This window comes from Lepidochelys kempii, chromosome 5 (assembly GCF_965140265.1).
Source record: "Lepidochelys kempii isolate rLepKem1 chromosome 5, rLepKem1.hap2, whole genome shotgun sequence".
Taxonomy (NCBI): Eukaryota; Metazoa; Chordata; order Testudines; family Cheloniidae; genus Lepidochelys; species Lepidochelys kempii.
In genome coordinates, this window is record NC_133260.1 from 123064881 (window position 1) to 123077837 (window position 12957).

General features: G+C 47.8%; 1 protein-coding gene across 4 annotated transcripts in view; it reads left to right on the top strand.

Moving 5' to 3' along the window:
• Positions 1-12957, top strand: part of PLPPR1 (phospholipid phosphatase related 1) — a 179806-nt gene that overhangs the window by 128969 nt on the left and 37880 nt on the right. For all 4 annotated transcript variants that reach the window (XM_073345698.1, XM_073345701.1, XM_073345697.1 and 1 more), the window contains one exon: positions 1314-1502. In XM_073345698.1, coding sequence (XP_073201799.1) covers positions 1314-1502 — 189 coding nt within the window. The remainder of the gene's footprint in view (positions 1-1313; positions 1503-12957) is intronic.

Below are 12957 nucleotides of genomic sequence, written 5' to 3' on the forward strand. Positions count from 1 at the left end.
ATACATAGTGCAGGGTGATGAAGAATCAGGCCTACTTTGTACTGAATGGTGCACCTAGAGGACTGGCTTTTGGCCAGCCAGCTTTTGCTCCTGCACAGCTCTGATTGGTGGTCAGTCATACAAAGGAAAAGAGCCTTTTGTGGAGCCTTTAATATGTTCACAAGACAACATGATAATGTTAAAAATGATGTGCCAGGTTCAGATTGTTGTGCTAATTGGTCCCATTGCAAGCCGGCAGCAGCGAATGGGTTTATCCTCTTACTTCTGTAGCATAATCCCTCCTGGTCAGGGCTGAGGGAAGTGGACGTCAGCAATTTGGGGAGGAGCTTGCACTACTGTGGCCCTGTCCGATCTGTTCTGGGGATAAATAGAAGGCTTCAGACTCGGGGCTGCCAGGCCAGCATTGTTCCCCAGCAATACGTTATCAAACATTACAATGAAACCAAAAAATGAGACCAGGATGGATCCTGGTGAAATAAGCATGTTTAAAGGACCAGACTCAGTCGAGGGTCTATGCTGGAGCAGACCTTGAAGGGAATCCTAGTAGTACAAAAGTAGGCACAGCCATCTACTACGTGCTAGGAAAGGGAAGGAGGGGCTGTAGAAAGCCAGCAGAGCCCCAAACGTGTGAAGCCCGGAGCAGAGACGTGGTCACAGGAAGAGCTGCTGGCAAACAGGCTGGGTCCATTGTTCCCCTTGGCAGATTTTTGGGCTCCTCCTGAATAGATTTTTGAAGCTTCCCTTCTAAGTGGCAGCTCCATGAAAAGGCAAACTCGATATTCTGCTTTACCTGGAGAGGAGTCCCCATTCTGAGCCACACGGGGCTTCACTGGACTGTCACAGTATATACTCTCCCCTGCACTGGCTGAATTCCACAGTGGGAAGCCGATGGCTTTTGGTCCCCCTACAACCCTTGTTCTTTCAAACTCACCCCCTGCCAGCATGCACAGATTTTAGGCTGTTACCACCAAAGTCTGTGGCCCTGCCTGCTGTCCTGCTAGTTTGCATGGAATGTTGCTGCTGGTGACACTCATACGCCCTTTGATAAAGTAGCCGCCAAAGCTCCAGTCCCTCTGTGAGCCGTGCTGCAGACCCACTTCGATCTGAGACATTCATTAGTGTCGTTTGCCAAAAGGTTTATGTAACAGATGTTACAAAGCAGAGAGAGAGACACACACACACACAGAACAATACTGGAAGAGCTGGTGGGGTGATGGAGGGAGGATATTCCGTGGGACTAAAGTAGCTCAGAGCCCCAGCTGCATCTGCTAAACAGCAACTAATGTCTCTGTGTGACCATGCTGTATTTTCAGCTCGTCATCATGGCTGGGACCGTTCTGCTCGCCTACTACTTCGAGTGCTCTGACACTTTCCAGGTGCATATCCAGGGTTTCTTCTGTCAGGATGGAGATTTGATGAAGCCTTACCCAGGAACGGAGGACGAGAGTTTTATTTCACCTCTGGTGCTGTATTGCGTGCTGGCTTCGACCCCGACAGCTATTGTAAGTATCAAAACACTTTCATTCTTCCATGCTGATGCAAAAAAAGAAGACAAAAAATCCCTGTAATCCCTGATTTTCCTTTTTCTCCTCTCTTCTTTTCAACTGTAATTCATGTATGTTTCTGTTGTAGCCAAAGAAAGAGAGCAGACTCCTAAAATCCGCATCAGTTATCCACAGAGGTTCTGGTTAATTCTAATACTGTCAGAAAGCAAGATGAAGCTGCCTACAGTTTAAGAATGTACAGTAGCTAGCTCACTTTAATAGTTGGTTATGAATTGCATGGTTTCCAGAGAGGCCCCAAATGCAAAGATTACGTGTTCTTGGCAATAAAATAACCGTCGTAAAATTTGAATCAGATCTGAAATTATACAGCCAGAACTATTTGCTGCTGTTCTGAATGGACTGCTGAGGACTCAAATGAGGGGAAAGCTGCTTTATAACAGTTTCTAGTTATTGACAAGTGCAAATGTGCTTTATTTTTATGTGTGTTGCTCTCACATACACAGACATACAGTTAACTCTCTTCTTTACCTGTTTTTCTTTTATGATCCCACAAAACACCGTGCAGTTATATATGCTAAAGCCGTTTTCAAGTTGCAGGACACCAAAAGCTCTAAAATGCTTCTTAAAGTCACCCTAATCTCAAAACATTGTGTTTCTTCTTTTTTTGCACAAAAAATAACAAATATAATTAATAGCCAGCTTTGTTACTAATCTAGCTAAATGAATGCAATTTAATTAGATATTGTCCTTTTTGTGTGTCTTTTTTTCTGCAAGGTTATTAACTCGTATATGTGGATCTTTAAGACAGGTGATTGCAGAAGTGTATGTCATTAAATTTCTTGGGGTTTCTTTTTAGTTTATTGCAAATATGGGATCATAACTGAACTAATAGCAGAAACAGACAATACAGAAAATAATCAGAAAAATAAGGGGAAGACTTTCAAAAGTGGCTAAGGTATTTAGGTGCATAAGTCCTACTGAAAGCCAATGGGACTTGTATGCCTAATTCCCTTAGGCACTTTTGAAAATCTTCCCTACTAGCAATTGTATTTTCTGCATTAGCACTCCAAGCTCAATAGGTAATTTGACCTGGTCGAGTTCACTTAATGCTGCACCAATTTCAGGGTTTGCAAATGAAGGAGTTGCATTGAGACCAGGGAATGTTGTCACTTTACACCCATCCTTTCCCACCAAAATGTATTTTGGGCCATCTAGGGAAGTAGCTTTTGGAAAGCAGTGTTTGTACCGGGAGGTTTAATGCACTCCTCACTATGAATTTGATACTGCACAATTGAACTCAATTGGTGACTTGTCTTTGACTTCAGGGGAACTGGATCTGGCATGGGATGGCCAAGTATTGGTACAATGCTACTCTCTGGGAACTTTTTCCCTTGGGCATCTTCATGTGAGCAGGACAAAGTTGCTGTGGCATTTTAAATGTTGTTTTACTGGGGAAACATTTTCCCTCCACCCCAGAGGTCAGTGACAGAGCTTTCTTTCCTCAGGGCCCTCAGCTACCTTCCTTGGCCAACAAGGGCTGAGTGGGGTTATGTTTGGAGCCCTTCAGGACTGATCCTTCCTCAATCACAGACTAATGTGATGTGCTTCTGCTGCCAGGCACTGACCAGTGCTGCCTTTGTAGCATACATAGCCCTTGCCAGCCCAGGGAATGGAAGATCAGGCCTGGGAGTCAAACTCAAAGAGCTATTGGACCAGCCCTCTAAAGCCTTTTTTGTCTCTCATTCAGTATATTCTGGTGTCTAGCACTGGGTTCTTTTTCCCATCTAATCTCAAAACAACGCATGTGCCGGGGCTGTCTCATTTCTTCAAACTTTAATGGTTTGATCTGAGTGAGTTCAATACATTACTATTACATTTCTACATTCAATACATGATGAAATTAGGTCGTTTTTATAGAAGTTGATTTTTAGAAACCGATTTTATACAGTCGATTGCGTATGTCCACTCTAAGCACATTAAGTTGGCGGAGTGCATCCTCACTACTGTGGCTAGCATCGACTTACAGAGCGGTGCACTGTGGGTAGCTATCCCACAGTTCCCGCAGTCTCTGCTGCCCATTGGAATTCTGGGTTGAGCTCCCAATGCCTGATGGGGCAAAAACATTGTCGCAGGTGGTTTCGGGTACATGTTGTCAGCCCTCCCCCCCCCCCCCCCCCGTGAAAGCAATGGCAGACAATCGTTTTGCACCTTTTTTCATGGGTTAACCGTGCAGACAGCATACCACGGCAAGCATGGAGCCCACTCAGCTCACCGTCACCGTACGTCTCCTGGGTGCTGCTGGCAGACGTGGTACTGCATTGCTACACAACAGCAGCTACTTGCCTTTGCGGCAGACAGTGCAGTAGGATGGATAGCCATTGTATGTCTCCTGGGTGCTCCTGGCAGACCTCGGTGAGGTCAATCAGGGGTGCCTGGCGAGACATGGTTATTCTCCTCTTAGAGCACTGAATGGGAGCCAGAGACTCCAGGTCATTCTCTTCTTTAAGTTTCATCTCATGGAGATTCAGTCCTGCCTCGAAGATCATACGAGCTGGAGGCTTCTGCCTGAGGCTGCTCTCCCAGCCGGCAGCACCACACGGTCACACCTACCCCAGCCTACCCCTTGCTCCCATGGCTCATGAAGCCTGGACAGTAGAAAGGAGCAGTTCAACTATAGGCTGAGCAAGTGCAGAATGGTGGTAGAATGTCCCTTTGGATGTTTAAAAGCTTGCTGGCGCCGTTTGCTGACTAGGTCAGACCTCAGTGCAACCAACATTCCCACTGTTATTACTGCTTGCTGTTTGCTCCATAATATCTGTGAGAGTAAGGGGGGAGATGTTTATGGCGGGGTGGAAGGTTGAGGCAAATCACCTGGCATCCGATTTTGAGCAGCCAGACACTAGGGCGATTAGAAGAGCACAGCAATGTGCGCTGCACATCAGAGAGGCTTTGAAAACCAGTTTCATGACTGGCCAGGCTTTGGTGTGAGAGTTGTGTGTGTTTCTCCTTGATGCAAACCCGCCCCCTTTGTTGATTTTAATTCACTGTAAGCCAACCACCCTCCCCCCCTTCAAAATAAAATAACTATTGTTTTGAAACCATGCATTCTTTCTTTATTAATTAAAAAAAAAAGAGATAACGGACAAGGTAGCCCGGGTGGGGTGGGAGAGGAGGGAAGGACAAGGCCTTATTGTAGCCAAACTAAAAATCAAACTGTTTGAGTGACAGCCTTCAGTTGCTTGGGCCATCCTTTGGAGTGGAGTGGCTGGGTGCCAGGAGCCTCCCCCTCCGCGTTCTTGGGTGTCTGGGTGAGGAGGCTGTGGAACATGGGGAGGAGGGTAGGTGGTTACAGAGTGGATGCAGCGGGGGTCTGTGCTGTTGTTGGCTTTCCTGCAGATCCAACAGATGCTTCATCATATCCGTTTGCTTCCCCATTAGCCACAGCATCGCGCCCTGCCTCCACTGTTCACGCTCACTTAATTCTTTCGTGGCCTGTGCCACTGAATGCCTCCATGCATTAAGCTGTGCCCTATCAGTGCGGGAGGACTGCATGAGCTCGGAAAACATGTCATCATGAGTGCGTTTTTTCCGCCTTTTAATCTGCAATAACCTCAGGGACGGAGATGATAGGGGGAGCGCAGAAACATTCTACGATTCTGGGGGGACTGCATGGTCACCTGTGCTGCTGAGTTTGCCACGCTGACCAAACAGGAAATGAAATTCAAAAGTTCCCCGGGGCTTTTCCTGTGTACCTGGCTAGTGCATCAGAGTTCAAAGTGCTGTTCAGAGCAGTCACAATGGAGCACTCTGGGATAGCTCCTGGAGGCCAATACCGTCAATTTGCGTCCGCACTGCCCCAAATTCGACCCAGCAAGGTCGATTTTAGAGCTACTCCCCTCGTCGGGGAGGAGTACAGAAGTAGATTTTAAGAGCCCTTTAGGTCAACGGAATGGGGTTGGTTATGTGGACGTAGTCATTTTTAAATAGACCTAACACGGCTAAATTCGACCTAACCCCATAGTGTAGACCAGGCCTAAGACATCCTCACCCATTTCTTTCCAGGCCACCATTTCCTACCCACCCCCAGTACACTCAGGTGACAGGCCCGCATTCCCACTCCCAGCAGCTATTTCTGTGCACGACTTCCTCACACACCAACCATGAGAAGCATCATCTCTAAGCAACCTCTGCCATACTGTGGCATCTCTAAACTGTCACCCACATCCCTAACCTGCATGACTTGGTCATTGTGCATTGCACTGCCTACCAAATCACCCTGCGTACACGTCCTTATTGATGCTTACAGCCCTTGCAGCTCCTGCAGCATGGGACGTGATTTGAAAGCTGGTGGAACCCACATGAGGTTCAGCCAAACGAAAGTATCCCGTTTCTTCCATATATGCTATGGCAATTGTATCCTCAAGAGAACAACCCCAAATCAGGTTTCCTTCTCAAAGACCAAACTGCTTCATATGAAGAACTCCTCTGTGGCTCATTGAACAGATGATGTTCAAGGTAAAAGTTTTAGGTGTGCAGGGGTTGGTTCTCCCCTCTGTGTATCTGCCTAACTCTGCTTCACATGAATGAGAGTCACATATGCATCTAGAGAGCCTACACTCATGGCAGGTTAATCCATAGCTTCATTCTCTGCACTCTGCTATCAAGAGTAATCATTGTCAGCCCACAGCCAGGCCTACGGAGAGTGCATTAAAATCAAGGCTAATGTCAGTCCTCTTTTATAGCAATGATCCTCACAAGTGAGATTATTGCTGCTGTTTTTACAAGATGATCTGCAGGGTCATTTGATAAGAGCTGTCTGCACTGGGGGGAGGGGGCTAGTAGACACTGCCTCACTTCAGATTAACCCATAAACCATGAACAACATGCTGCTTCGGGCTTACCAAACACACTGCGTGCCCTTGTAAGCAGAGTCCAAGTCAGAGCAATGGGTCAGTTTGGCTAAGAGGATTTATTACTGTGAATCTGATTTGCCCTTATTTTATCACAGTGCCAGCACCACATGGCATGAGGGAAATAACTATTAACCCAGCTTCTTGGCATCTCAAAGAAAAACAACTGGAGAGAGTTTGGCAAAACCACACGCCTAGTCCAGTGCATACACTGGCATACAGCAGCCAGGCATGCTTAGGTGCAGTCCCACATGCACATGTTTGAAAGTCCTAATTCTAGTGCAGCTTTGAAATGTTGCAGGATTTGCGGGGAGCCTGTTAGCGAATACGGCGCATCTTGTGGAAAGTTTGTTTTTGCAATCCACGTTGGAATCAAATGGGGCTGTGACTACGGGTGGCGAAATGCATGCATAAATCCATGTACCCTTATCAGAAACCCTCTTTTCATTTGGTAACATACTGTGTGCTTTTAGCTATCTAGTACCTGCAATGTGAATGAGACTCCCCTGCTTCTGTGCTTGTCGAAACTTGCTGTTGCACAAGTGGATCCATTAAGCTATTTTCCCTGCTGCACTGAATGTGTAATCACTAGGCTCGTGGGTTACAAACATCTTTTGATGTAATATCTGACGTAACCTTTTGCTGTCTGATAATGGGAAGTCCCTGGAAGGGGAAGTGCTTGCATCTCATTGGGTCACAGTTAAATAAATAAAAGGTACACACACCGACCTCAAATCTCGGAAATGCATTTTTCACCCCAATGTTCCATTGCGGATAGTTCAAATGGTCTCATCTTGCTGTGCTCAGTTGTCATTCTAGACTCTGAGTGCAATGAAATTAGCATCTTCTCTGTAAAGCAGCAGAAAAGTGGTGAATGAAATGGTAATTTGCACCTAAACAAGGACAGAGTGGCTTTTTTCTATTCCAAAGAAAGTGCTGGCATTTTTATTTCTGATTTAATAACTTGGCCTCCTCCGGATCATAAATCTTCACCTCTCGAATCTTAACATTTCCTTTAGCTTTGGTGTAGAAGAATCATTCCTGGAGTCATGTTAACAGGAATTGTGTTTATTTTACATGCTCCCTGCAGTGACAGATAGTTCCTGGCACAGTGAAAAGCTCAACAAGGCAGCAGGGTTGCATCCTCATCTGGCGTAAATGGGGCCAGCTCCGTTGACATCAATGGCACTACAGTGATGAACAGCATCCCGAGCCCCACCTCGCAACTTAGTTTTGTGGGGGCCCCCCATAATGTGAGACCCTGGGCAATTGCCCCGCTTGCCACTCCCTAACACCAGCCCTGATTCTAAAGTAACACAGAGCACTGGGCTGGCATAGTAACGTTTGTTGTCAGAAGGGGGTTGCAGTGCAATGAAGTTTGAGAACTGCTGGGATAGATATTCGGAAAAACTTTCTAACTAGAGTTCTGAAACAGGTAGCAAAGTTCTGAAATAGGTTTCTAATGGAGGTTATGGAATCTCTGTCATCAGAGGTTTTCAAGAACAGGATGGACAAACACCTGTCAGGAACGGTCTAGATTTACTTGGTCCTGCCTCAGCACAGGGGCCTGGACTTGATGACCCCTTGAGGCCCCTTCCAGTCCCACATTTCTATGATTCTATATTAGTGACCTCCCCATAGAGCTTCATGTGTGTGGGTAAATAGGCTAGCACTCTATTGTCTGTGGGATCTTCTGTTCCTCTCTACTGTGTTTCTATCCTTTTCTTGCAAACTTCCTTCTTCACTGAACCATGCCTTGAAGAGATTGCAGGGTACAAAATCAGAATGCCGCTTGCCATAGCTCTTTAAGTCTCCATCAGGTATTTCTGTTCTGGACTGAAGTTGACATACACAGAAATCACTACGCATTCAGAAAGCCAGATGTTTTTAAATTCTCAAATTAGATGCTGCGGAGTTCTAATAATCCAAATGACACTAACCAACCTCTCACTCCAGTGATTTAATGGACAAATGTCCCTAGGGAAGAGACAAAGTGGCTGTGAGGATGCTAACGTCATTTTCAGAGCTGGGTTTTCAAAATGAGAACTGTGTATTTGAGTTATATAAGATATGTGCCTCATAATCTTATCTGGCTTTCCAGTGGTGGGGATCCTAAAAATCAAGGGTATCATAAAAAATATCAGTGCAATTCATCTGTATGTGTAACCCACACCCACCCAGTGTGGCACTCTGTCCCTCCTAGTGGTGGCTGGGTCACATACAGAAGTTGATGAGCCTGCTACAGCTCTGACTAAGAAAGTTGGTTCATAGAATCATAGAAGATTGGGGTTGGAAGAGACCTCAGGAGGTCACCTAGTCCAACCCCCTGCTCAAAGCAGGACCAACCCCAACTAAATCATCCCAGCCAGGGCTTTGTCAAGCCGGGCCTTAAAAACCTCTGAGGATGGCAGGGCCGTCCGGAGGATTCAGGGGGCCTGGGGTCTTTGGCGGCAGGGGTCCTTCTGCTCCGGGTCTCCAGGGCACTTCGCCGAAGACATGGAGCGGAAGGACCCTGCTTCCGAAGTACCACCGAAGACCCGGAGCGGAAGAAGCGGCGGCGGGTCCTTCACTCTGGGTGTGTTTGGCAGCACTGAAGGACCCCCCACCGCCGAAGTGCCACCGAAAACTCTTGTGCGGGTGCCTGAAAATTCTTGTGGGGGCCCCTGGGGGGCCCGGAGCTGGAGCAAATTGCCCCACTTGCTCCTCCCCTCTGGGCGGCCCTGGAGGATGGAGATTCCACCACCTCCCTAGGTAACCCATTCCAGTGCTTCACCATCCTCCTAGTGAAATAGTGTTTCCTAATATCCAATCTAGACCTCCCCCACTGCAACTTGAGACCATTGCTCCTTGTTCTGTCATCTGCCATCACTGAGAACAGCCGAGCTCCATCCTCTTTGGAACTCCCCTTCAGGTAGTTGAAGGCTGCTATCAAATCTCCCCTCACTCTTCTCTTCTGCAGACTAAATAAGCCCAGTTCCCTCAGCCTCTCCTCATAAGTCATGTGCCCCAGCTCCTTAGTCATTTTTGTTGCCCTCCGCTGGACTCTCCAATTTTTCCACATCCTTCTTGTAGTGGGGGGCCCAAAACTGGACACAATACTCCAGATGTGTATTCACGAGTGCCGAATAGAAGGGAATAATCACTTCCCTCAGTCTGCTGACAATGCCCCTACTAATGCAGCCCGATATGCCGGTAGCCTTCTTGGCACCAAGGGCACACCGTTGATTCATATCCAGCTTTTCATCCACTGTAATCCCCAGGTCCTTTTCTGCAGAACTGCCACTTAGCCAGTCAGTCCCCAGCCTGTAGCAGTGCATGGGATTCTTCCGTCCTAAGTGCAGGACTCTGCACTTGTCCTTGCTGAACCTCATCAGATTTCTTTTGGCCCAATCCTCCAATTTGTCTAGGTCACTCTGGACCCTATCCCTACCCTCCAGCATATCTACCTCTCCCCCCAGCTTAGTGTCATCTGCAGACTTGCTGAGGGTGCAGTCCATCCCATCATCCAGATCATTAATGAAGATGTTGAACAAAACTGCCCCAGGACCGACCCCTGCCCCAGACGACCTCCACTTGATACCGGCTGCCAACTAGACATTGAGCCATTGATCATTACCCGTTGAGCCTGACGATCTAGCCAGCTTTCTATCCACCTTATAGTCCATTCATCCAATCCATACTTCTTTAACTTGCTGGCAAGAATACTGTGAGAGACCATATCAAAAGCTTTGCTAAAGTCAAGGTATATCACGTCTACTGCTTTCCCCATATCCACAGAACCAGTTATCTCATCATAGAAGGCGATCAGATTGGTCAGCCGTGACTTGCTCTTGGTGAATCCATGTTGACTGTTCCTGATCACCTTCCTCTCTTCCAAGTGCTTCAAAATGAATTCCTTGAGCACCTGCTTCATGATTTTTCCAGGGACTGAGGTGAGGCTCACCGGTCTGTAGTTCCCCGGATTCTCCTTCTTCCCTTTTTTAAAGATGGGCACTATATTTGCCTTTTTCCAGTCATCCAGGACCTCCCGCAATCGCCACGAGTTTTCAAAGAGTATGGCCAATGACTGTGCAATCACATCAGCCAAGTCCCTCAGCACCCTCAGATGCATTAGATCCAAATGCATGGATTGTGCATGTCCAGCTTTTCTAAATAGTCCTTAATCTGTTCTTTTACCACTGAGGGTTGCTCATTCCTCCCCATACTGTGCTGCCCAGTGCAGCAGTCTGGGAGCTGACCTTGTCTGTGAAGACAGAGGCAAAAAAAGCATTAAATACTTCAGCTTTTTCCACATCATCTCTCACTAGGCTGCCTCTCCCGTTCAGTAAGAGCCCCTTGGCTCTTGGTTCTTTTAGCTCAGGCAGTAGAGGCTCATGCATTAAATTCTAAGGTCCCAGGCCAGGTTTGATCCCCACTGCCATTGACCTAGCCAGGGACATCACTTTGCACATCTATAAATATGGTATATACATAAGGTAGACTTCAGCACCCTCCATCCCTTGATGCATGAGACCTGAGTAGCAACAGGACAAAAAGATGGTTCAGGCCATTTTACCGCCCTTCAAAACTAATTTCCAAAATATGGAATTATGTGATTGGGCCAAACTCTAGCCTATGTCAAATAATCATGACAGAATTCAAGGCTTCTACTTACACTGGCCTGTCCATTATGGTTTGACTGTTGGAAGGAGGAGAACTTATTTCAAAAAGAGAAAGTTCTATGCTGAACTGAATGTTGGGTTGCAATAGGAAATTTCTAGCAGACAGGTTTTTTTTAAACAAGTTTAAAAAGTGTCCCTAGCATCATCTCTAGTTTTCTTGATGGGGAAAAAAGCAACCTTTGTGTGATATTTTTTGTAAGTACCTTGAATGGATTGCACAAGCCAAAAAGGATGAGGATGACATTTCCATGTAGTATTCAGTCAAGCCACTCTAAATCCAGTGATGATCAAATGTGTACAAGGCAGGAAGAAACCATGTGCAGCTTTCCCCCTAAACCTTGAATCTATTCCAGAATTTTTGGAAATGTGCTCCTTTTAAATGTGTTTTCTCTCCTTCCTGGCTTTTGTTGGTTTATTAGAACTGTATTATTATAGTGATTTATTTCTAAAAGAGAAGCCAGGAAAATCCTGCATCATGTTGGTCGAGTCCTCTGGCTGCTCGGCAGCAGATGCTGAGGAAACCAAAAGGGAGTTAATTCAGCTCAGGGTTGTTTTATGGTAACATCCTTCCAGATTTTCAGGCAGAAATCTCTGCGCACCAGAGAGCTCCAGTGCAAGGGCAAGTTATGAGGGTAAGGTAGAAGGCTGACAATTCTCTGTGGAAAGAGGAAACATTCCTGCAGCATCCGCTCCATACCTCCATCCTTATAGAAAAAGCTGGTCCTTTTTTCTCTGTGGTATTGTGTAATACAGAGCATTCCAATGTCTCCTTTCACTCCCCAAGTTCTCTCTGTTCTACATAAATGTTGGTTCTTCTGGCTTCCAGTGTTGGGAAATGATTTACACCAGAAATGCAGAACTGTGGGGTTACTGAGACAGGAGAAAGGAATTTGCCAGCATTTCAGGTTTCCCTCATAAGCCATTGGTGTCTCCTAGGGTTGCCAACTGTCTAGTCACACAAACCCAAACACCCTTACCCCGCTCCTTCCCTGAGAACCCGCCCCTGCCCCGCCTCTTCTCTGACGCCCTGCCCCACTTCCTCCATCCTCCCCCCCCCCAGTCGCTTGCTCTCCCTCACCCCTCACTCACTTTCACTGGGCTGGGGCAGGGGGATGGGGTGTGGGAGGGGGTGCAGTCTCTGGGCTGAAGCCGAGGGGTTCGGAGTATGGGAGGGAGCTCTGGGCTGCACCTGGGGCAAGGGGTTGGGATGCAGGAGGGGATGCGGGGTGAAAGCTCTGGGAGGGAGTTTGGGTGCTGGAAGGGGCTCAGGGGTTGGGGTGTGGGAGCGGGGAGGGGTGCGGGCTCTGGCTGGGCGGTGCTTACCTCGGGCAGCTCCCGGCCAGCTGTGCGGCGGGGCTGAGGCAGGCTCCCCACCTACCCTGGCCCCACGCTGCTCCAGGAAGCGGCCGGCACATCCCTGTGGCCGGGGCGGGGGGAGGGGCAGTGCCAGGGGTCTCCATGCGCTGCTTATGCCCCGAGCGCCGACTCTGCAGCTCCCATTGGCTGGGAACCGTGCCCAATGGGAGCTGCCGGGGCAGAGCCTGTTTTAGCTCCGCTGCGCTGCCGACTGGGAGCCGCCTAAGGTAAGCAGGGCAAGGGGTCTCCGCCCACTGCCCCCTCCATGCGCTGCTCCCAGAAGTGGCCAGCATGTACCTGCGGCCCCTGGTGGGGGGGCCAAGGCAGACCCTGCCCCCGTAGCTCCCATTGGCCCCAGCACTGCTGCTCTCTTCCCTCCCCCTCCCCCCCCCCCCGCAGGAGTAGATATTAAGGGGTAGATATTGTTGTCTAAACATATTTAGGCAAAAAAAATCACTTTTCACCCAAAACAAAAATGTCCATAGAAAATTGTAAGTTTGGACATTTTCCAGTTTTCCAACAAAA